Here is a 24,671-nt window from a genome sequence, read left to right as displayed (position 1 = left end):
GCAAAATAAATCATAACCAACACAAAATTAACAAAAGAATAGACAATGGAAAAATAAAGGAGAAACCTCAATAAGAGAAATTCTCTCCAATATTTTCATCTCTGTTCTTCTCAGGTATCCATACGATTCCATTTCTTTGGCAATTTGTGCTCGGAGTGATCTTCTGACAGTACCAAGCAACAATTGCCGAAGGGTAAGTTCTAAATCCTCACCAAGTCTTAGTAATGTCTCCACAGCTAGTGTGCTTTCACCCTGGACAAATGCAAGTAATTTTTGTTCACAAAGAAAGTTTGGACAATCTCATTATGTTAAAACAACATACTACCTTTAGAAAAAGATCATAAGCAATAGCTCGACCAATTTCACAAACTTCAGTAAAATTATCATAACGTTGTTTTTCATCCATCTGATCCCCATGGCGTTGAAGATGCACATGAAGCACTGCTAATGGGAGGCGGTCATAACATAAAGCTTCCTCTACAACAGTTTTCAGGTCAGGACTATCTTTTTTCCAACGTGTGATGGTTTCCTTAGGATTTTCCAAATGAAGTATTTTACTCCTTGCGATGGGATCAGCTTCAGGAACATAAATCTCATTCAAATTCACTTGACTAGAAGAAGGTTTTGCTGAAGATAAGGCCTCATCTTCAAGTTCATTGAACTGTAATAATGATGCCTTAGCCTGAGATTCCACGGAATCTAACACGCTTAATGAAACAGACTCAGCTAAAGCAATTGGAAGCATTGAATTATTCTGCAAGTTTTCTCCATTAACCATGTCTCTCATATCTTTTCCATCTCTCATCTACATAAAGAAACATTTTTAAAGGTATATTTTTATATAAGCATAACCATTAAATCAACATAGCAAATCCAGCACCATACATCAAGAAGCAGCCTTCTGTCCTTTGAACTCAGTTGGTTTTGAAGATTTCTAATAACCTCCAACAGAAGGGCCATCCCAGAAAGCATTCGGGAGTTACTTGTCCCACAAAACTTCTGGAAATGCTTACGTTTCCACATATGTACACTCTTAAAATCCTTCCGAGGAGAAAGGACTTTCTCTCCCTTATGTTCAGCTGAACCGTATTTCCGAATCATTTTAGTTGCAAAACAGGCAGCCAGAGCTAACAACCTGCATTCACACATAATATGTAGCAAGTTTTGAACCAAAAAAAGGACATTTAAAAGACAAACCTTCAAAAATGTCTTCAATAATAACTTTCTACATTTATTGCACGCTGAAGATTTTCAGTAGTAAATGTAGCTCAAACTTTGTGAATAAATATTTATTTAATTATTAAAGATATCATGACGTTTATCTGAGCATACTTAATCTTAGAGCACCACTATCATTAATGTAGTTATAACTGAATCATTTCTTTGGATTTTGAAGGATAAAAGGCAAAATAATTCAAAAAACAGTTCAAGTCCTGATCCATCTCTCAAAGAGCAGACCCCAAATACATGGGAATATGGGATAAAGCTAATGATGATGATAGTAGCTTGATGACAAGGAATAGCATGCATGGCGCCAAACTGGTCCTCGTAAAATAAAAGCTAAACAAAATCATCCAACAATAACAAGCCAAAAGAAGGGAAAGCCAAAATGGGCCTGTCCAAGGGCAAACACAAAATCACTAGGTTTAGTTGCACAGAGAAAATACTGCTAAGTATTGAAGGTGCTCATTAATGCGGTATAGTTAACTTTCTAAAGAGCAAAACACGTAAATAAAAAGACAAGACTGAAATGAGCAACCCACATCAATAATGTTACAATGAAAATCATCATCCACATCAACCTTATCTAACTATTTGGGTGCACTTCATGTTTCCTTTAGACGACTTCTTTTAAAAGCTCGGTCTACATTTTGTCAGCATGCCAATAATCAATTTCAACTAAGGGTGTCAATATATGACATGACCCAAAAATCCGACTCAGACCAGACCAAAAAATTCTGGGTTCAAGTCGACCCATTTAGAAGATAGGTCAGGTTCAGGTTTAGATATCTAAACCTGATCCAATTTTAATTTCAGGTCAGATTCTAGTCAACTCGAAAATCCCAAAATGACCCGAAAGAAACCCAAATCATTTGATTAATAGGGCAGGCCGTGGGCGTGAAGTGTTTCAGTGTTTCTTATTATGCTTGCCTTGCCTGTTTCGCACCGTGCCCCTACCCCTATTCTTGTATATGTTCTTCAAGTTGCAGAGGATGCCTACTTGTCTTGTAGCAGCAGAGGTCTTCGATCGAGAATGCCCACTAGCTTTCTCGCAGTTCATTCCACCAAAGCAATGGTGAAACGCCGCCTCTCTATTACTTCCCGTTCTTCTTGCGATACATTCCAAAACCTATTTTGTTTATCCATTGTTTCCTCTCAATGTGCAGAATCTATAATCAAGAGCATCGTTCCTTCCCAGCTTATTGTTCCAATCTGCTAGTCATCAATCCAGGTATAAAACCCATAATCTAGTCTAAAACCCTTGGAACCATATATAAGAAACAAAGACATAAATTTATACCTTATAAATATTTCATTATTTTGCAAAATCAATTTGGATTCATACCCGGTAGGTCTACTATGGAAGTCATACATTTATTGAGAGGTTTGATGGAGAAATATAGAGATAATAAAGAGGATCTACATATGATATTTATTGATTTAGAGAAAGCATATGATAAAGTTCCAAGAGAAGTGCTATGGAGAGTTCTTAAAAAGAAAGGAGTTAATAATGCTTATATTCAAATCATTAAAGATATGTATGCAAGGGCTATTACTTGTGTTCAAACACAAGGTGGTTTGACCAAGTATTTTCCTATTTCGGTTGGATTACATCAAGGATCAGCCTTAAGTCCATATCTTTTGCTTTAGTCATGGATGTTCTCACTAGACATTTGCAAGAGGATATACCTTGGTGTATGCTTTTTGCTGATGATATTCTTCTTGTTGATAAGACTAGAGAGGGAGTTGAAGGTAAACTCGAATTATGGAGGTCAACTTTAGAGTCTAAAGGTTTTCGCTTGAGTAGATCTAAAACTTAATATATTTAGTGTAATTTAAGTAGCGATAGACCTACTGATGGGATTGTGACTTTAGGCGATCAAGTCATTAATAAGAGTACATGTTTTAGATATCTTGGATCTATTGTTCAGAGTGATGGTGAAATTGATGGGGATATTATCAGCATAATTCAAGTTGGATGGTTGAAGTGGAAGAATGCATCGGGCTTTTTGTGTGATAGAAAAGTCCCCCTCAAACTTAAGGGAAAATTCTATAAGATTGTGGTGACACCTGCAATGCTTTATGGTGCCGAATGTTGGCCATTAAAAGAGAAGCATAATACTAAGTTAAGTGTTGCAGAGATGAGGATGCTTAGGTGGATGAGTGGCTTGACCCTTTGGTGGAGGCAAGAAATATAGGGAGCCTATACCCCTCGCCCGCACAAAAATAAGATTAGACCTACAACGACGAAAACACTAAAAGCACGAAGAAGGACTAGGAAGAGAGAGATGAACAAACTCTTATATTTCAAATTAAATTAAAAAGAAAAACATTACAAACGACGACGGATTACAACTTTTGACTCGAAATCAAAGACACCCTAAAGTTGCTTTACTTAGAGACGAAAGATACAGATGGAGTGGCACTTGCGGAGAGACGAAAGAGATTAGCAGCCGAGACGAAAGGTTGGAAAAAGCTCGCAAGATTTCCGGAGGGGATAAGAAGAAGGTGGACAAAGCTCGCAAGCTTTTCCAATGAAACCCGCAGGTTTACATTTCCAAAAATCACATATCATTCACTTTTTTAAACATTACAAGTCCCCCCATATATATAGGTATGAAAGGGGAATACCAAAAGACACCTAATAAATTCCCATAGGAATTCCAAAAGACAAACATTAAAAACCTAATTGTTTTTCACGGAAAAATAGCCCAAGCCAAGGAACCGAAGGGGCAACCACAGGAACCAAAGGAACCGCATGGAACCGAGGTGCCAAAGCCACGGGAAAACTCCCCCAGCTCGGAAAACCAACAGCCACCGTGAGAACCAAGGAGACAATGCACGGAAATCAGCCACCCGTGGAAGCCAAGGAGCCATGGCATGGGAAAACACATTCCTTGGGATTCCAAAAGCCATTTTGGAATCCCAAGAGACAACATACATTAAAATATTAAAAATTATAAGAAGTACATTAATTAAAAGATAATTAATGAACTAAAATGTTAGCTAATAATGAGATAACCCTTAATTCAATAAGTAAACTAAAGACCAACTCATAAATGAGCTAAAATTTCAGCTCAATTTTGATTGAGCTTGTAAACTCGGGGGAAGCCAAAATTGATTCATTTTGGACATGAGTTGACCCCCCCTTTGTCTACATCACCCTTAGAGATAGGATACAAAATGAGCATATACATGAAAAGGTTGGAGTAGCTCCAGTGGAAGATAAGATTAGAAAGAGCCGCCTTAAATGGTTTGGTCACATTAAACGGAGGCCTTCCGATGACCTGGTTAAGAAAGTTGAGGTGTTAGATTTGACTTATGTTAAGAAAGGTAGAGGTAGACCTAAAAAAACTTGGTTAGAAAATATTAAAAATGATCTTTCTTTATTAGATTTAAATGAGAATTTGACTTTTAACCGGACACAATGGCGAAAAAGGATTCATGTAGCCGACCCCACGTAATGGGACAAAGGCTTGATGTTGTTGTTGTTGTTGTATAGATATTTCATTATTTTGGATAATTGTAGATTTGTTGGGAGCTTTCTTTAATGCTATATATGCGTTTAGAGTTATTTCATTTTCTATTTTTTGAAGAATCTACAAATGTTAGAATCCGCTTTCCTCATCAAAAAGTGCCCTAAAATATACCACACTGAATTGCAAGACGTGTGAAGTCAGGCCAGAAAACAAATGTTCAGGATCAAGCATGAATGTTGAAATTTCACATCGTGGCTGAGAAATATAGATTACTTGTTCATGAGTGTGAAATTATTGCGGTCTTGCCAGTTAACTTTTGGCAAAATCATGATTTTTTTTTGTGAAAAATTTAAAATATAATATGAATGAGAGAAAAAAAATTTCATATCAAAATGGGTGTCGGGCCATTTTGACCGGGCTAGACCTAGGTCGGGTTCAGGTCAAGGGGGTTGAAGGCAGGTGATGCATGCATATTTTTGCTTATTTTTGTTTTATTGTAATTTGAATATTATAGTCGTGTTTTATGTTTTTTTATGCTATCCAATGATGGAAAACATCCAATGATCATGAGTAGGATGTGTTTGGGCATGATAAACCTTGGGTGTGCTAGCTTCTTGGGTTCTACGGTCTTTGGGTTGCTTGTTGGATGCTCTCGGGTTGAGCTTTGGCTGCTCACAGGTTGGGCTTTGGCTGCTTTGGTTTTGAGCTATTAAGTTGGGATCTACTTAGTGATAGCTTATTAATGTTTGAGCAGATGTTTAGCTCATTATTTGGGGAGTAATTGAACTATTTAGCTCATAAATTTGTAAAGGTATTCTTCCATTAGCTCATTATGTGGAGTTGGAGCTTGCCTCTTCCCCTTCTTTGTGTCCCCTCAATTTCTCCCTAGTGTTGTTCCTGTGGCTGGTTCTCTTCCCCTTTTGATGGGTGTTGGTTCCAGTCCCCTGTGTGCCTTCTCGGTTTCTTCCCTGGCTGCTTTCCCGTGGCTGCCTCTACCTGGTTCCTGTGCTGTCTATTCGGGTGCTGTTTTATGTTGCCTGTTGGCCTTCCTCTTCCTCTTACCTGATTGGTTCGGTTGGAGGTGGAAGTTGGTTGTTTGGCTACCCTTTCTCTCCTATAAATATGAGGTGATTTTGTGATGAAAAGGTTGTTGATTAACTTGAGATAAGTTGGCTAAAAACCTGAGGGTTTCTTCTCTTTGAAAAGCTTGAGAGCTTGTTCCAAATATCTCTTCCTCCTCTCTATTCGTCTTGGCTTCTAATCTCTTATGCTCTACAAAAGTTCCACTCCACTTGTATCCTTCTTCTTGAGCTATTTAGAACTGTTTGTTGGCTGATTTGGAGACATTTGCCGGAGGAGTTTGGTTGGACGTTGGACCTTATTGCTGTGGTGGACCCTTGGTTTGCAAGCCCTAAGCATTTTATCATATATTTCATACTTTTCGTTGCATGTGAAGAAACCACTTGTCTGTTGTTCTGAGGATAGTGTTTTTATTTTATAATTTAGTTTTGTTTGTTCGACTTTTTTCGTTTGTTTTGATGTTTGTTTGGATGTTTGCAATCTAGATTGAATCTAGTTTGGTTTCTATTGTTCAAGTGTTCTCTTATTTGACTTTTCTTTCTAGTTTGCCCGCATCAGCGGGTCAATTTCGGGTTAAACCCGAACCCAACCCAAAACTCATTTGACACCCCTAGTTTCAACCCTTTCAACACATGGCCAAGCGACTACCACCTGAAAATAGCAATATCCTAGCTGAATAGCTTGGTTCGTGACAACAAAGTATGATAAATTTTGGTATTAGTAGAATCGATTGGGGTGAAAGTTGGAAGAGTGGAATGTCAAGAGTTGAAGATCAGAAGCATGGATTGCGAAGAAACAAGGATCCTATTGGCTCTAATAAGTGGATGGAGTGAAGGCTTGTTCATTTGCAGAAGTGGTTCAACCGCCCAAGAGATACCGTAGATCTTCTACCTCCTCTGGTTTCTGCTGGTAACCGAGTTTTCCCAATATGGTGAAGCATTTAATTCTTTGGAGTCTGGTCATGTAGCGAAGGAATGTAGAAATATTCTATTTTTAATGGTTGCTGACAGATGGAAAATTGCAGGCTTTGGATTTCTCCATGTCTTCACAAGAATCAAAAGAAGATTTATTGATGGCATTGAAGGAAGAGAGGTTCTAATATATCACTTTTATTAAACCAAAATCTTTCTTTCTGAAATTCACAATTTTTGAAATTCTTGATTCCCCGGTCAAGAGAACATCTATCAAATTATAAGGAGTTACATTGATGGTCAAAAGTGGGAGTAAAATATTGGAGAGTTAGTAGGAAAAAAAAAAGGTCTGGTGTTTGTATGGCTCAACAGGTTTACCATTTTCTTGTTGGGGTATTAATGCTACTATTGAAGTTTACACCTCAAAATTTGGTAAACTATCAAGCAGGGATAATAAAAGGATGTACTTCTGGAAACATCAATTCTTGTTCATCTTCCAAATTTCAAAATAACTCCCAAGCTTTTGAAGTTAGAAAATAATGGATTTGAATAAAAAGTCAAAATTTCAATTAAGGGAAAATCCATTCTAAAAAAACCAAATTTAGTCTCCGTAGCCATTTGACAAGAAGAAGAAGAATGAAAAGAATTCTAAGCAGTGGTTCTTGCTACAATTAACTCGCTGATAAAGAAAACACAAGCTGTCCTCTCCCTTACTGAGCCAAGCAGCTTTGGCCTATTGTTTAATAAAGCCCTACATGAGGGCCTGGTTGGGTACCCATGTTTTACTCGGACAGGCTTCGCCCACCCACGCCCACCCATGGTGACTTTCGGGAAGTTGTACCCACCTATACCCACCCACTTTTCATGCTTTTGAACGCAGTTTGCCACGAACTAATGGCCTCGAGGCTTGTTGCCCTTTGCTCTCATTGCAAACTTTCAATCCGCATATCAAAATTTACCGTAGTCATAGCGTGGTTAAGTGTTGCACACTAGGGAGTGAGGATTGCAGTAATATAAGATATACAGTGATTAACAATATAAATCAATTTATCCCTCAATGTTGAGTGCCCACCCATACCCACCCACAAGGCCATGGGCATACTCATACCCACCCATACCCATTCCATACCCACCCATAGGTGGGTGTGGGTATGGGTACCCAATGCAGGGCTCTGTTGTTTAATCCATTGCAATTCTTAGAGAGAGGACTTGGCAAGATTCTCTTGAATAATTTTGGACTCACTCCATGCGACCAAAACCTCTATCTTACATTGCTTGTAGAGAAAAAGAAATTTGATGCATTTGGTAGTTAAAATTACAAGGACAGTTTTTGAGAACTTTCTTAACAGCTTTAATTTTTTTTTAAATAATAAAAATAGGATCACTAGAGACAAAAAAGGATCAAGCAGCGCCTACTACGTCTGAGTAACTGGGGAAGTTAATCCACAAGTTTCTAAGAAGGATTTTATGCTTTGTTGTGGAAAAGTTACCCATCCGTAAAACCAACGCAGAGTAATATAAAGAGAGTGGAGGTAGGCCTATATTAAAGGAGTGTGGGTAATTATTCCTGCAATTAGGGTTACATAGAATTCTATCAATTTTAGCCCATGCAGAATTTTCAGGTTGATTATGAAACCAACTGAAGATAAGACCGACGCTGGGAAGGTGAAAGAGTCTGGTTTGGAATATGTAGTCATTAAAATCAATGAAGTTAATGGGCACAGGAGGCTTACCCCTAGCCTTCTCCATAAACAAAGGAAGGAAATTGAAGTCCCCATAGATAAGGGACTTCCAAAGATTCTTCCAAAGTAAAGCTTCATTGAAGCCACACACCAAAAGAAAAAGATGAAGTACCTGATAGAGATGAATTTTAAAACATGTACTACGTTTACAAACTAGATGTGAATAAATATTCTAAGATAATAGCTTACTCTGAATGCAGCGGTTTTGCAATTCTGGCATAACTACCTACCTTTCAGCTCAACTATACAACACAGAGAAAATTCTTGGTTTTAAACTTCCAAATCAAAGATTGATATACAATATTTCAAGAGGAATGTCATTCCATCCATCAAGGTGTAGATACCGAAAAATTGCAATCATATGCAACAGGGAAAAGCAAAAAATTACCATGCTAATGTAAAACCCGCAAAAAAGGACGGGTTAGACCTCGCACGCTTTTCGATGCGTCGCGGCGATTTTTAAGTGAATTTTTTCAAAGTCGTCGGAATTCGACGCAATAAATTTCATAAAATAGAGCGCAAAATTCTAAGCAAAACGATGTATAGAACCCATATCGGATTTTAAGTATTTTGGGAGTTAAAATTTTCGGAAAGTTCTCAATGACAACTTTGCCCTTGATGACCTTTGAATAGAGAAGATGTTTAAGTAAGATCTTTTAGGTAATTAGGCTTTTAATAAGAGGATTCCACTCTAAATAGGGGACCGCATGTTTCGGTCCCCATTCTTGTTTGCGGCCCGAACCGAGTAGGAGGCGACTCCAGCGATCTTAGAGGCGTTTTCCGGCGGCCGTTCGTGGAGGAGCTTGTAGGGAAATCTAAGGCTTCGTTTGGGACGGCTTTTTTATTGCTTTCTAAAACGGAGTTTTAGTACAAAATTTTTTATTTTTGTACTAAAACTCCGTTTAAAACTCCGTTTTAGAAAGCAATAAAAAACCCGTCCCAAACGAAGCCTAAGAGGAGGCTAAGGTAAGTTGTTTGCAAGTGTTTCCTTTCTTTTTCCTTGAGTTTTCACTAACGGAAGGAAATTAGGGTTTTGAAAAAACTTAATATATCTTTGAGATAAGTTTAAGGAAGGGTAAAGGGATGTTTTTAAACCGAAATATGAGTTGTTTTCAAGAGGAATGAGGATTTTGAAATTTAGGGTTTTATCCAATTTTGATTTTCTTTCAAAATGTCTTTGTAGGAAAGTTTCTAATTGAGGTTAGGAAGTTTTTTTGTGAAGCTAAATTCTTTTTAGGGGATATTTGTCATGCCCCAATAGTTAGGGTTTTCCAAAATCATGAAAAACCATTTGAGTGTGTTGTTTCTTTTTTTAACTTAGGAAGATTTTAATGCAAGAATTTTAGCTTTAGCATGAATTATTATTTTCTAAATTTTTAAATTAGAAAAATCTAATGAATTGTTGTATGTTAGCTTGAGTTTAAGGGGGAAAGAGGAGATTTGTATGTTTGAGGTGAGCAAAGAATTGTTTGAGACTTTCCAAAAAGCTAGGGTTATGTTGAAATCTTAGTTCTAGCGACAAATAAAATGAGAGATAATGGGAATGAGAGATGTCATGAAATGGTAGGAGGGGTTTAAATTGAAAACTTAGACATGACATAAGATTGAGATCTTTATTATCATAGATTAAGGGTTTAGGAAGTTATGTAGGGACTATTTATACTTACACATTGTGTATGTCTCTTTTAGATATTAAACATTTGGAGGGAATGGTTTGATTGGACAATCGAAAGTGGTACACAATATGAGGTAGGTGAAATAGACTTCTTTTAAATTTAGAATATCTTTTTACATGCAAATACATAGAAATGGTATTTCTCCTTTTTATGCTCTTTATGGTATTATTATGACTAGCATGTTTCCTTATATAAGCTTACGATCTCTTGATGCAAATGTAAAGTCCTTTCTATGCAATATTAGAAGTCATTAATGAATCTCATGCTCTTTCCTTTATATGTATTACACATGCCTTTTTTTTACATGCAAATAAACATATGAGCATAGCAAACATGTATATCCTTATGAAAGCATACACTCGAGTAGTTTACAAAAGCCTCTCTTATGAATATGTAAGAATTATGTGCATGTGCATGTTGACGCGGAAGTATCAAATGATAAAGGAGCTCTTTTGAGCAATAGTAAAGGAGAATCTTTTGAACCAAATGGTAAAAAATGTTCTTTTGAAACAAATGGTAAATGAATGACCAATTTTATGTACCTGATCAGTACAAGTGATACTTCCGAGATGGGTGTTATATATATGTTAAGATATTATGAACATTTCATATTTATTTTATATGCATTTTAGACTATTATTTGAGGCAAGGATGTTTTAAGAGGAAGAATGAAAAGTTTAATAAATGAATGAGACCATAAAGGTTGTAATCACAGTTTTAAAAGGAGAAATCGGGAATCGAGGCGTTTTTTCTAAGCGAGACGAGGTGTAAGCCTCGAGGCGGATCGAGGCGTAAGCCTCAAAACGATTAAAATAAATTAATTTAAAATTATAAATAATGACAAATAATAATAAAATATTATGTCAACTATGAATTTGAAGATTTGTTTAAGATAATATTACTGGAATACAAGATTTAAAATAAACTCACTTAAAAATAAAACATCCCCTTAAGATCAAAACCCAAAGCAGGCTCATCATCACTTTGATTGTCTTCAAAAGAATCTTCATAATTAATGTCAAAGTCATCATCCAACTCTTCTTCATCTATAATATTTTTTCATTTATCTCATATATCAGTTAATATTTCATTAGCTCTAAAATGAAACAATAGTAACATACAAAATAATTCATTATATTTAAGAATACCTTTAAATTTTTTTGAAGCTCCAATCTCACTTTGTTTCTTTCTTTTATATACTTGGGTAGTTGCTTCATTGTCTTCTTCATTGACATGACTTTCTCCTTCTGCTTCAACTTTAGATACATCAGCATTCTTAGGAGTAACACATTCATCATCAGATTGTAACTCATCAACAAGCAAAGGGTCAATTTCATTCTCAATATTTCCTAAATTTTGCAATTTGAGATGTCTATCTTTCAATTTTTTGTTAAACATAACATAAACTAGTTTTTTCATTCGATCTGCCCCCAATGTCGATCCCACTTTTCATCTATAATATACCATATTTCTTTGTAGGCACTTTCTTGACCTCTCAATTCTTTTGCAATGTCTTCTTTAGCCCTATTCATTGCTTCATAAATAAATCTCATAGCCGGGGCCCTCTCACCATCAATCATTCTAAGCACCTTTACTAATGGTCATGTTGTCTTCAAAACATAATTTGTACTGCGCCAAAATGAACCGTCTTGCCCATGAACTTTTATCCCACTCTTTATAAGCAAACATTGCTTCTAAAGGTTGTCTTAACTCCTTGAATCTCTGCAATATTAAATATGCAGTAGAAAATCTTGTAACAGCAGGTCTAATAATTTCTTTGTCAGTGAATTTTCTCATCAAACTGATTACCCAAGAATGATTGTATATAAACTTACTAACGAATTTAGCCTTCAATATGGCTGATTTATGTTGAGGCAACTGTCACAACCTCTCAAGCATCAAGTCAATATAATGTGCAGCACAAGGAGTCCAGTAAAGGTGAGGCCTCTTCTCCATTAACATTCTTCCTGCAGCTTTGCATGCACTTGCATTATCAGTAACAACATGTACTACTAAGGCATCTCCCACTTCCTCTACAACTTCATCCAACATTTCAAATAATAAGTGTGCATCCTTCACAAAGCTTGAAGCATCTACTGATTTGAGAAAAACTGTTCCATATAAATTGTTGACCAAGAAATTAATAATACTTCTATATCGAATATCTGACCAACCATCTGACATTATTGTCACTCCTATATCAATCCAAGTCTTCTTAACATCATCCACCATTATTTGAAATTGTCTAAACCTCCTCATTCAGCATCCAAGTCCTTAGCTCATACATGCTTGGAAGTTGTAATCCTCTTCCATAGCTTCCAATAAATCGTAACATATTGATCCACAACGGACTCCTAACAACATTAAATGAAATCTCATTTTCATAGATGAATCTGGCGATATCCAAACAGACTCTCTTCCTGAGTTCTTTTGTAGCTGTAGGAGGCTGAATATCCTGAGTATTTATATTTTCCTCATTATCAATATTTAGCATATATCTATCCATTAGCCCCCGACTGCCTCGGTTAGAAGAAACTAGATTGCTTCCAGTACTGCAACCTTCATATTGTGATCCATAATAAGAAGAGTTTCCTATCATCTCTTTCATATTTCTTTGTGTGGTTTCCTTTGTGGTGGCAAACTTTTTTAAATAATTTGTACATTCCTTTTTCACCTCATCAGGAACTTTTGCACATGGTCCCGCATAGACATGAGTGCAGCCTAGATGATCCTTCAATCTCTTGACGCCACCAGTTATGCGTTTCTCACAGAAATTACATTTCATGTAAACATATCCCTTCTTTACACCTTCAGCTGACACTTCAACTTGAGTTCCATATTTTCATGCAGGATCTTTCCTTCTTATGCCACTAGTCATGCTAACAATAGGATATATTTTAACAATTATTTGTACTACTAATAATAAAACAACATGAATACAAAAATATACCAGTCTGGCGGGGGTCCAAGGGGGTGCTTCCCCCTGCGGGGGTTTTCGAGGGCAGCGCCCCCGGAACAAAATTATATTATAAGAGTAATTTTGAAATTCTGCTTGTTGTATATGCTCAATACGCTCGGTACCGAGCATGTACCGCTCGGTACCCAGCATGTACCGCTCGGTACCGAGCGATACTGGCTCCGTACCAAGCCTGTACCGCTAAGTACCGAGCATGTACTTTCTCAGTACCTAGAAGTACCGAGCATGTACTGAGCAGTACCGAGCTTGTACCTGCTCGGTACCGAGCATGTACTGAGCGGACTAATGAAAGAAAGCCGAATCAAGAGTTATTCAAGCTTTCGTTACTGCATGTCAAGGTCAAGGCCACAACACCGCGTACCTGCTCTTCCGACCTAACCGATGTCTGCCCTCACGGCTTCGCCTCTAATTCGCCTTTCAATTCTCACAGGAAGCCCTAATCCTATACTCAAATACACGAACACGAATCGGCTGCGTCGTATTTACATATAAACCGAAGAAAAAATTTCGAGGCGGTGCCTCATACTACCTCAAGGCGTTACGCTCTAATGTGTATGTCTCGTGCGAAAAAATCGTAGGCTTCGCTAGATGATTCGAGGCGTAAGCCCCGATACGCATGACTTCCGCCTCAACTTGAGGCGCGACTCAATGCCGACGCCTTGTCCGCTTTTTTAATGGTTGGTTGTAGTAAAGACATGTATTCATCTTAAACAAATGTGGTAATATATTGATTATTCTTTTACTAAGATATCAAAGCATGTTGTAGCTTTCTTTCTTTGAGCCTAAATTTATTTGAATGTCATTTACACCTATTGAGTTGTGACTCACCCATGTTGTGGGACACTTTTTAGGAAGATTTGTTAAAGGATAAATGGCGGATAGACCTCCCCTCATGTACCGTCGTAGGGAGACGACGGGCGGCAGGTTCCTTTTTGAGTTTTTGATGTTTTGGTATAGATGGTTGTATAGGATAACTTTGATAGTTAGTTCTATTTTGAACACTTCCTTTTGTAATGAATCTTCTGGAATATGTTAATTTTGGTTTATAAATTAAATCAAAAATTTTACTTTGAGTTCTTTAGTAGCTCTTTCATCATGTTGAGAATGTTTTGTGTATGTTTAAAGACATGTTAATAGAGAAATGTGAATTTTTTATTAATTTCTACTGTCCAACTTTCGTTCCCGCCTTGCACTTGCGAGCTAATCGGGCCGGGTCGTGACAAAGTGTGGTTCAGAGCAAAGGATTTGAGAATAATGATTTTTATGAAAGAGCCAATAGGATAATCATATAGGTTAGAGTAGGTATAAGATACATGTATTATAGATTGCTTAGATTGTTTTGTTGCATTATGTCTCAGGGCTGAGTAACCTAAACATGATGCCACTTATGGCAATATTTGAGAGGTCAAGAGAGATTTGTCAGCATCAGCGGAGCCTCAAAGCAATAGCATTAATGTTACTATGGACTCTTTCATGCAGATGATGTGAGCCATGACCCAAATGATAAAGAGCACTCAGACTCAAGTTAGAGGCAATAGAAGCACTGTAATGAACAAGAATTAAAAGTTATTACAAGACATGAAGCCTCCATCATTCGTAGGAGGTGGACCCATAGAGGCGGAGGACTGGTTAATGAGGATTGAGAAGATATTGGAAGGAATGTTATGCCCTCAAGATATAAGGGTTAACTTAGCTGCATATGCCTTTAATGGGGAAGCAGAGAGATGGTGGAGAAGTCATTAGAAGAAACTTTTGGAGGAAGACATAGCAGCCAAGTGACCTGAGAGGAGTTTGTCAAGGTGTTTAGAGACTGATATGTTCCAATGACTGCTAGGAGGTCAATGCAAGACAAATTTAATAGATTGGTGCAGGGAGATAGAACCATTACACAGTATGAGGCTGAGTTCACAAGGCTCTCTAGGTATGCCTCTCATTTATATTCCCAATGTTGAAGAAAAATGTCATCGCTTTCTAAGTGGCTTGAGAGATACTATTAAACATCCATTAATCCCTTTTGGCATTGAGGATTATGCTACCTTGGTTGAGAGGGCAAAGAAAATTAAGAGTAGACCTGTCAATATTGGACCCGACCCGAAAACCCGATCCGAACCCGACCCGAAATTTTCGGGTTTGGGTTGACCCGAGCCCGAAGCTGCACCGCTCGACTTCGCGTGACCCTAAACCCTAAACGGGTCGGGTTGACCCGAACCCAAAGCGGGTCGGGTTCGGGTTCCGAAAACCAACCCGTTTATAAAACCGGGTCGGGTTGACCCGAACCCGAATAAAGCCGGGTCAGTTACGGTCGGGTCGGGTTCGACCCGTAACCCGAAATTGACAGGTCTAATTAAGAGTGATTTGCATAGTACTCAGAGGAGGAGATTTTCAGAAGATGAAGAATGAAGATATATCAAAGACCACCCAATCTTTTCAATCTGGAAGATCTAATTGGAAGAAGCTCAAGCCCAACAATTCAGAGAGCAGCACTCCTGTTATATGCAATAAGTATGGGAGGGCTCATAAGACACAAATACCTGTTTCTGGTGCCATCAATCAGGGCACATGGCAAAATCTTGCCCTATCTTGGGGCAGAAGTCTACCGCAGAGGCTAGAACAGGTAGTGCTCCTCAGAGGACAGTTGGAAGGCCAAGGATGATGGAGTCTACTGCATCAACTCCATCTCAAGGCCAAGCTCGTCAACCTGTTCAGCCGAGGGTTTATGGTTTATCCCAACAAGAAGCAAAAGACTCTCCTGATGTTATCACAGGTATGGACTTTATTTAATGTCAATGATTTCCTTAATGATGTATGAGTAAAATAAGCTTTATGTTATGTTACATGCATGGTATTTAAGAACAATCTTTGTATATAACAAACCTATTAAGGTGTTATTTGATAAGGGAGCATCATGTTCTTTCATTTCGGAGAAGTTTGTTAAGTTAGTTGATTTGTTTTCTTCAAGTATGCTCAAACCTTTATCAGTTTTGATGCCTAATGGGAGTCAGTTGGAAACCAAGAGGTGTCATGTGGAGTTGACTGTAGGTGATAGAAACTTGGGAACATATCTTATGCTATTGACTTTAATGGAATTTGATATGATCCTAGGTATGGATTGGTTGTCTTGCCACTTTGTGATCATAGACTGTAATAAGAAAGAACTTAAATTTTATATGTCAGGAGAGAAAGAATTTAAATTCATAGGGGAAAGAGGCATAACTTCAATGATAGTCTCTTCCTTGGTGGCATACAAATTGTTGAGGAATGGTTATGATGGCTTTTTAGCCTATGTTAAGGAGGAGAAGAAAAAAGAGAATGAATTAGAGGAGATACCTGTTGTGAAAGAGTATCCAGAAGTGTTTGCATATGATTTACCTGACTTACCTCTAAGCAGGGAAATTGATTTTACCATTGAGCTGGTTAGTGGAGCAGATCCTGTTGCTAAAGCCCCTTATCAGATGGCGATAAAAGAGTTGAAGGAACTGAAAGACCAATTACAAGAGCTGCTTAATAAAGGATTCATCAGGGTACAAAGCCTACGAAACCTGATCCTCTATCGACAGCCCGATAGAGTTGACAAGGTTCAATCCATAAAGTGAAAGTGACCCCGAACACCCCGATGATGGCCGTGTTGAATGTTTATCTCAACCGGAGGGGTTTCCAAATATTTTCAAATATCTCCCAAAAGTTCATTCCAAACACTTTCAAAAACCACCCAAAATACCCAAAATTCCACAAAAATCCCAAAACTCCACAAAAATCCCAAAAATCCAGAAAATTCTCAAAAAATCCCAAATACCAGAAAAACTTCACAAAAATCCCAAAAGTCCAAAAATATTTAAAATGAAATAAATCCATTCCGGTACTTAAAGCAAAATCCATCCACCCTCCGCAACAGTCTGTCGGGTGGACAAATTCAAATAAACTCTAGCTCATAAAGAGCCAAATGCCTAGTCGAAAATATCATTAGGATCCATTCTCAAACAATCTCTTGCCAGTAAGGACGTGGTACGTGTCCTCTAACCGGCAGTTTCGCCGCCAAATGGCACTGCAGGTAAACGGTTATGACCCGGGACCTTCTGAACCGAGTGGTTTTGCCGCCAAATGGACCAACAGATAGCGGTTATGGCCAAAGCCAATACGTTCCTTAATGACGTTAAATCCTTGAGATATGAATCAATAGGATATAATCGATAGGGCACAAAGCTCTCTGTCAGCTAAGGTGGATTCAAATTTGTCCCCTTAGACAAACATTCACCCCAGGTCTAAGAGGTCCCCTTGGACGAAGCAACCCATGGCTTGCCGACAAGGATCCTTCTGTCAGGTTGGGTCGACTACCTCCTCTGACTAAGTAGACCAGGGACCATGATGGCCCGGGACGACGAAACCATGGGATCTTGATCGGGCCCATCATCCATTCCTCCACCATCCACTTTAAGTTCCAGATGGTGAAAATTCCAGTTTTAAATATAAATTTCTCAAATATCTCAAATCCTCAAACATCCAAACTTTCCCAACCCTTTACAAATACCCAAATTCAAATCCAATTTTCCAAAATCTCTAAACCCATTGCTGCTATTATATGCCAGATAACACGTATCATCTACGTATCTGATTGACGACTAGCCTTAATCGAAAGTTCTCTCTCTTTACTGGGAGGGGTAATTAACTATAGGGGCTTGCGCCTATAGGAAACCAGAACTCAGATCATAAAATCCTCACGAAATGAGGGCGAAAACCCTGGGTAGTGTCTTATCTACAAACCCATCTGCCTTCCAAAATTTACCTCGGAACATAGTTCGTTAAAACTCCCTCGCCGAAAAAGAAAAGCGAGTGGAGGCCGAGGCCGAATTTTCGGAGCCCACATTCTTGTTCTTAGAGTTTGGTGTCTTGGGCTCTAGCGGCGTCTAAGATCAATTGTATTTTGCTATTTTTCTTCCATTAGTTCGATTTTTGCAATAAAAATTACTGTTTTGCTTGTTTTTCTATTGGATTTGTGGTGTGTTCTAGCTATTTTTGCATCTCTTGTTATTTTTCTAACAAATTGGTATCAGAGCATATTTTTTGGACCGTTTGTGAGCTTTTTCTAGGAACATCAGCGGCTATTTTTTGGCCAAAGGAAGGAGTATTTGCTATTTTTTGGGTCAAGATCCAAATTTTTGAACCTACAAAAATTCGGGTATTGATGGCGGCCAAGAAAGTGGATGCGTTGGAAGAACGCGTCAAAGGGGAGATGAGCCGATGAAAGCGACAGTCGAAGATATAATTTCATCCGTGGATGATGAAGTTTCAGATATTCATGAGATTGTGAAGAAGATATTAGAAAATCAATTTAAGTGGTGGCAGCGGAGACAAAGGGACCAGTATGGAGAACTACGAATTCTGAATTTCGTATGAGGGAAAATGACGTGGAGAACATGGAGGAGAAAGGTGGAAGGTATGGAGAGGGGAGTGGTTATGGGGGCCATGAACCAAGGGGTGTTGATTAGGAGAGAAAAGAAAGGGATTATGGTAGGAAGGGTGCTAATTTTGAAGGATGGGAGAAAGCAAAGAGGGTTTTGATGAGGACATCGTCAGCGATTTCGATACATGTACCATCAGGAGACGCCGGAAATTGATGACCACGATCATGAGTTGTATTTTAGTCATTTATTGTAGTAGTTTATTTTATTTTATGTTTTTTCCGTTTTTGCCCTTATGGGTATGTGGTCACTATTGTAGCCCAATGGGGCATTTTAGTCTTTTGTTTTCTTTGTCATTTGGAGGCCTATATATATGGTCATTTTCTTATGTATGAGTTTTTTTGAATGAATGAATATTTGACATTTCATGTTCTCTTTGTGAGTTCAAACCTCCACGATCTCTTAGTGAGTTCGTATGAGAAGCTCTCTTTGTGAGTTCTAGGTTTTTCTTGTTCTTCCATTTTTTTCCTTATTCCTCTTGATCTCGTCGTCGTCACGAAGGTTTGGGTGGAAGCAATTGTGGAAGATTGGAATTCACTCTTTGAATCCCTAGATTTTTTTTTCACCCTACCTCTTCCTCCCTTTGCTCTTGCCGACGCCTATTCCAAGCAGCCCAAAACCGCCGACCCCTTAGCTAAAGCCTCCTGCCGGCCAGCAACTCAGCCACCCGCCGGCCAGCCTCCCGCCGGCCAGCCCAACAGCCCCATCCCGCCGCCTTCCCCTCTTGGATTCTCACACCATTTGAATTTCAAATCTCTTGAGTTATTCACCTTCCTAATTGGTGCTCATTCAATTAAGCAAGCCCATTAAAGAGATTAAAGCCAAATTTGAAATTCAAATTTGGCTTCCCTCTCATTTTAAATTTTGGGAAGTTACTTAAGACATAATTAAATCTGAAATTAATTCAGATTTAATTAAATCATTTACTTAAACTTGGGCCCCACTCTCTTAACTCCCAAATCCCTCTCTCCTCTTCATATGGCTGGCCACCCTTATTGGCCTTCTCTCTCTTCCAAATGTCATTAATACACCACTAAATCAGCCCAAATTTCTTCCCATTGCCGCCCCATCAATCCCTATTGGAATTAAATTTGAATTCCTCAAATTTATTTCCTCCCACCACTACCAAAACTGAAATTACTTCAGATTTTCCAGTTTTATTTTCCTTTGGAGCCTTTCTCCACTCAAACTTCTCAAGGGCTCAAGCCAATCCCACCTTCCTCCACCAACCCGCCACCATCTTCCTCTCTTTTCCCACTTCTTTTGTGCATTTTCCCTCCCGACAAGGATGCATGGCGGAACCCGAATGGAATTTTGGATTCGTACATGACGATCGAGATCAAGTTGATATCCTCCAATCACCGTTCTTTGACGTGGGCTTCGATTTCGACGACACTATTGAAGATTACATTGACCGTATCCATTACACATTAGTTGATGTGATCGACGAGCAAAGATCAAAGGGACGTTGGATCATCGTTGGACGACCATCATCCTCCACCGCTCCGGCCACCTATCCAAGAACAACGATCTTAGGTTCTTTCTTCCTCGGAGTGACCTCGGTTCTAATGTGGAGACTCTTCTTCCGCTAAAACCTAGACTATTTGAGTGTATGGGCTCCAAAGGTGAAAGTTCTCATTATTAAATCGTGGATTCTTGTTTATTGTCGTAGCATACAATTATTCTTTGTGTTTTCTTGAATTGTTTGGTTAATCGTTTTCGCTCTTCTTTGCCTAAGCAAGTTAAAAACCAAGAATTCTAAGGATCAATCATTGTTATAAGTAATAAATTTATTGTGGAAACACTTTCTTAATTCGCTATCTTTAATTTCCTAAGTAACTCCGGAATGTTTCACATCAGGTTTGGGTATGAGCGTGGAAGGGAAGATCAGGAGACATGGGAAGAGCCAAACACATGGGAAAGGGGAAATTAGGGAGAAATATGGGAAAATAGGGGAGATCCAAAGTTGCAAAAGCTGAAGATGCTCATTTTTGTAGGGGAGGACGCACACGGGTAGATTTACAAGGTGGAGAGGTATTTCACCATCAATGGATTGACGGAGAAAGAAAATTTGACGGCAATGGGCTTATGTTTGGAGAGAAAGGCATAGTCTTGGTTACAGTGGAGAGACATGAGGAGACTAATACGGAATTGGAGGGAATTCAAAGAATGCTTATTGGAACGTTTCTGAACTAGCAGGGGAGGGGACTACTATGAGCAGACCTTTGCACTAATTCAGGACGAATCAGGGGCAGATTACGGTGAGAGATTTAAGCACTTAGCCAGTCGAGTGGAGCGACTATCGGAGACTATTTTGAATAGTAATTTCATGAAAGGACTCGAATCAGAGATCAGAGCCGCAGTAAGGGTCATGTGGCCTCGTGACTTAGGAGAGGCAATGGAGCTAACATAGCTAGTAGAAGATCAAAAGTACCAAGAGAGCGGAGCCAGGGGCAGCAATTCAGATGGCTCTTACAGGATGACTAACACTCTTTTAGCACCCAAGGAACCTTCAACGGGCAACATTCGTGAGACTCCTAGTGAGAAGCCAGTAGGAGGAAGTGAGGGCAACTTTAAAAGACTGACGGAGAGGGAGATGCAGGAGAAGAGGGCGAAGGGATCATGCTTCAGATCTGATGAGAAGTTTACTCCAGAGAACATGTGTAGGGACCAAACTCTTCAGGTTCTCACTGTCTGTGATGATGATGAAGCTGAGGAGGAAGGTGAGAGTAAGGTGAAGGTGAGAGAAAGGTAAAGGTAGAGATGGAGGACAAGCTGCATCTGGAAGTGTCGAAGGTATCCTTGAACTCAGTTGTAGGATTCACTCATAATCATACCATGAAAGTGAAAGGAGAAATAGCAAGCATGGAGGTGGTGGTGTTAATTAACAGTTGGGATACCCACAATTTCATTTACAACTAGGTTGTGAAGCAATTGGGGGTGAAATTGATGAATACAGGATGTAATGGAGTGATAATGGGTACATGGAAGGTGGAGACGGGCCAGGGGATCTGTAGATGAGTAGTTTTGACCATACAGGAGGTTTAGGTGAGGGGTAATTTTTTTCCCATTGGAGTTATGGAGCACTGATGTCATCCTGGGGATGAAGTGGCTGCAGACCTTGGGAAAAGGTCAACTAAGGGGGCATTCACTATGGAGCTGGTTGTGGAAGGGAGAGTAGTGATAAGGGGAGATGCAGGGCTCTCCAAATAAATAAGATAAAATAAAATAAAAGGGGAGACGCAGGGCTCTCCAAAGTTATGCTATCACTTAAAACCATGGTGAGGAGCATACAGGAGGTGGGGGAAGATTATCTGGTGGAATTACATAGGTTGGAGGGGATCATATTAGAGGATGGATGGGACATTCCTCTTTCAGTGTAGTCCTTGATTCAGCAATTCAGTGAAGTTTTTAAGCTACCTCACAGATTGTCGCCTCTGCAGGAACACGGGCATGCTATCATCATTAAGGAAATAGTCTCACTTATCAGTGTCCACCCGTATCGATATCCTCAAATCCAGAAGGATGAGATCGAGAGATTGATAAGGAAATGCTGGAAGCAGAGATCATTCGACCTAGTGTTAGTCAATTTTTTAGTCCAATGTTATTAGTCAAGTGCTTCAGCAGCAGTTTCCTTTGTTTCAACTTAAGGACATGTGGCACTTCGGGAGGGGAGCATTGATAGACCGACAAAATTTGATTGGGAGAGAATTAGAAAATTTCCTAATCAAGAGGGAGTTGTTTAGGAATGCTCTTAATCAAAAGGAATTAATTAGGAAATGTTTCCTAATTGAAGAGGACATATTTAGGGGCTGATTTGGTGGGGGATTAATTAGGAAATATTTTCTAATTGAAGAGGATAGATTTATGGGATGATTTGAGGACTGATTTGGGAGGGAAGTAATTAAGGAAATATGAAGGAATTAGGGGAGGATTAGGGTTAGGGGTATGCAAATTATTGTGGTTGTTCTTGTTCTTGGAGTTTGGTATCTTGGGCTCTAGCGGCATCTAGGGATTGGAGAGATAGATCCTCCTCTTGAATTGAGGATCAATTGTATTTGCTATTTTTCTTCTGTTAATTTGATTTCTACAATAAAAAACTACTGTTTTGCTTGTTTTTTCGTTGAATTTGTGGAGTGGTCTTGCTATCTTCGCTTCTCTTGTTAGGTTTCACTTGAGATCTTCAAGTATTTCCTAACAAAAGACAGCTTGTTCTCACCAAAAGATTGGTCAAGTTATCATAACCTTATTAATCTATCTTTCAGCCTATCTGAGTAATTTAAAGGGATTGATTATATTAGAACTTTTGATGGAAAAGTTTGCGCCTTGTTAAGTGGTCTTCATTCATAACCGAAAAAGTTGGGTGTTCTTGGAATTTTGGATCCGAGGAATTTTAGCTTTTCTTCATTTAGCAAATGGATTTGGAAATATATTGAAGGATCAAATTTATTATAGCAGTTGCACCCTTTTTTATCAATGTGCCCTAGAAAGTCACCAATGGTAACATGGTCAGGTTTTGGAAGGACAATTGGTTTAATAATGTACATCTTATAACAAAATTCAACAATATGACAGGTTTTACATAAATGAGGAATGTAACATAAATTCCTAATTTTCATACATTAATGACTGGAGAATGCATGACAGGGGTTATTTTCTTCCTTCTCCTAGAAGTGATTTTAAGCGATTGATTATTTTGCTATAAATCTTGTCTATGAATTCTAACAAAGATGAACCTATTTGAATATTCAATGAAATAAACTCACGACCAAGTCTTTTTATTCTTTTCTTATGTGTCGTGGTATTTTTAATTAGGAATACGGAATGGATTTGGAACTCTATTGCACCAATTAGAGTTGATAGATTGATAGACCTTATTGGTTTACTTAGTTGAGGAAGATTTAGTAAGGTTCGGCTTCACAAGTTGGGAATCATCTCTTCTACAGCATGTAGCTTGTGTAAGACTTAGAAAATGACTTTCATCTTTTGTCCACTTGTTGGGCTATTAGTAATATTTGGATAAGAATTTTACAATTTTTTAAGTTTATACTCATTATGATAGTATACAAGTAGTGCGCAATAGTTGAAAAAGAAAAGAAATCAAGAATGCTTATAAAGGTCTAGGCCGCACCTTCTTATTGCTGCTATTTGGTCAATTTACAGAAAGAAATGGTGCTTGCTTCAATCATAAGAAAGGAAACTAATGGGAAAGTGCATCTTGGTCTACATTTGGATCTCTTCTCGAAGATTTAAAAGACCAAAATGGCAGGGTGGACCAGGATATTCCTGATAATCCCAAGGAGCTTCACCATGCATCTATGTCATCACAGTTTTTCTGCATTATTTTCATCATTTTTTCTCTTTGGGTTTTCTACCTATTTTTATCTATATTTTCTTTTTTTTTATATTGAGAAGGGTCTAGCAAGTGGCTTTCAAATAAGAACAAACACATTGCTAGCCAAAATAACCTCCACACTACCAAGACACAATGGCAACAGTGTGATTCATACATACCTGGATGCCAAGGATGCTTCATTGTCATTTCCAGCTTTACAAAATAGCAGATAAACAGAAGTAAACAGCAAGTGCAGGATGCCTTCTTCAGCAAGATTTGCATCAACAAGCATATCCAAGGATCTGTCCATCATTAAAAAAAAAAGGATCTGCCCATCATTAAACATACAAACATAAGGAATATATACAAGATAGAATTTGTTAGGTGATTGTAGATTGCACAAAAATCTAGGTTAGTTTTAAAAAGACAAATATTTACACATGTAAGGATACTATCAAGTAGAACGATGAACAACCTTAATTGCTAGAATTCCAAATACAGTTCCTACGGCAATGGATTTCAGATAACCATACAATATACAAAAGAATAATGTACGTTCTCACTGCAGCTGGGAATTATTTAATACAATCATATATTATTTGTTACAGGGAGAGGAACTTCTAGGTCTTACAGCATATTCTGGGTGATTTTTGCATGCACAAGCCAAAATGACTGATTACAAGGTCTAAACCCCCTGCTAACCTTTTAGGTGGTTATCTAACTTATGAGAATGAATAAAAGATGTCAACGGGTAGTAAAAAAGTGTGTAGCAAAAAAAATGTGCAGAACTTTAA

General features: G+C 38.4%; 1 protein-coding gene across 3 annotated transcripts in view; it reads right to left on the bottom strand.

Moving 5' to 3' along the window:
• LOC110096041 overlaps positions 1-24,671 on the bottom strand; it is a 134,637-nt gene that overhangs the window by 95,533 nt on the left and 14,433 nt on the right. For all 3 annotated transcript variants that reach the window (XM_020821799.2, XM_020821801.2, XM_020821800.2), the window contains exons 5-8: positions 24,057-24,179; positions 886-1,135; positions 326-805; positions 67-252 (exon numbers count right to left, since the gene is read on the bottom strand). In XM_020821799.2, the coding sequence (XP_020677458.1) occupies positions 67-252; positions 326-805; positions 886-1,135; positions 24,057-24,179 (1,039 nt within the window). The remainder of the gene's footprint in view (positions 1-66; positions 253-325; positions 806-885; positions 1,136-24,056; positions 24,180-24,671) is intronic.

The sequence above is a fragment of the Dendrobium catenatum genome, unplaced genomic scaffold (genome assembly GCF_001605985.2).
Source record: "Dendrobium catenatum unplaced genomic scaffold, ASM160598v2 fragScaff_scaffold_91, whole genome shotgun sequence".
Taxonomy (NCBI): Eukaryota; Viridiplantae; Streptophyta; class Magnoliopsida; order Asparagales; family Orchidaceae; genus Dendrobium; species Dendrobium catenatum.
Note: the sequence above shows the minus strand (reverse complement) of the source record. Positions and strands in the feature narration are given on the sequence as shown.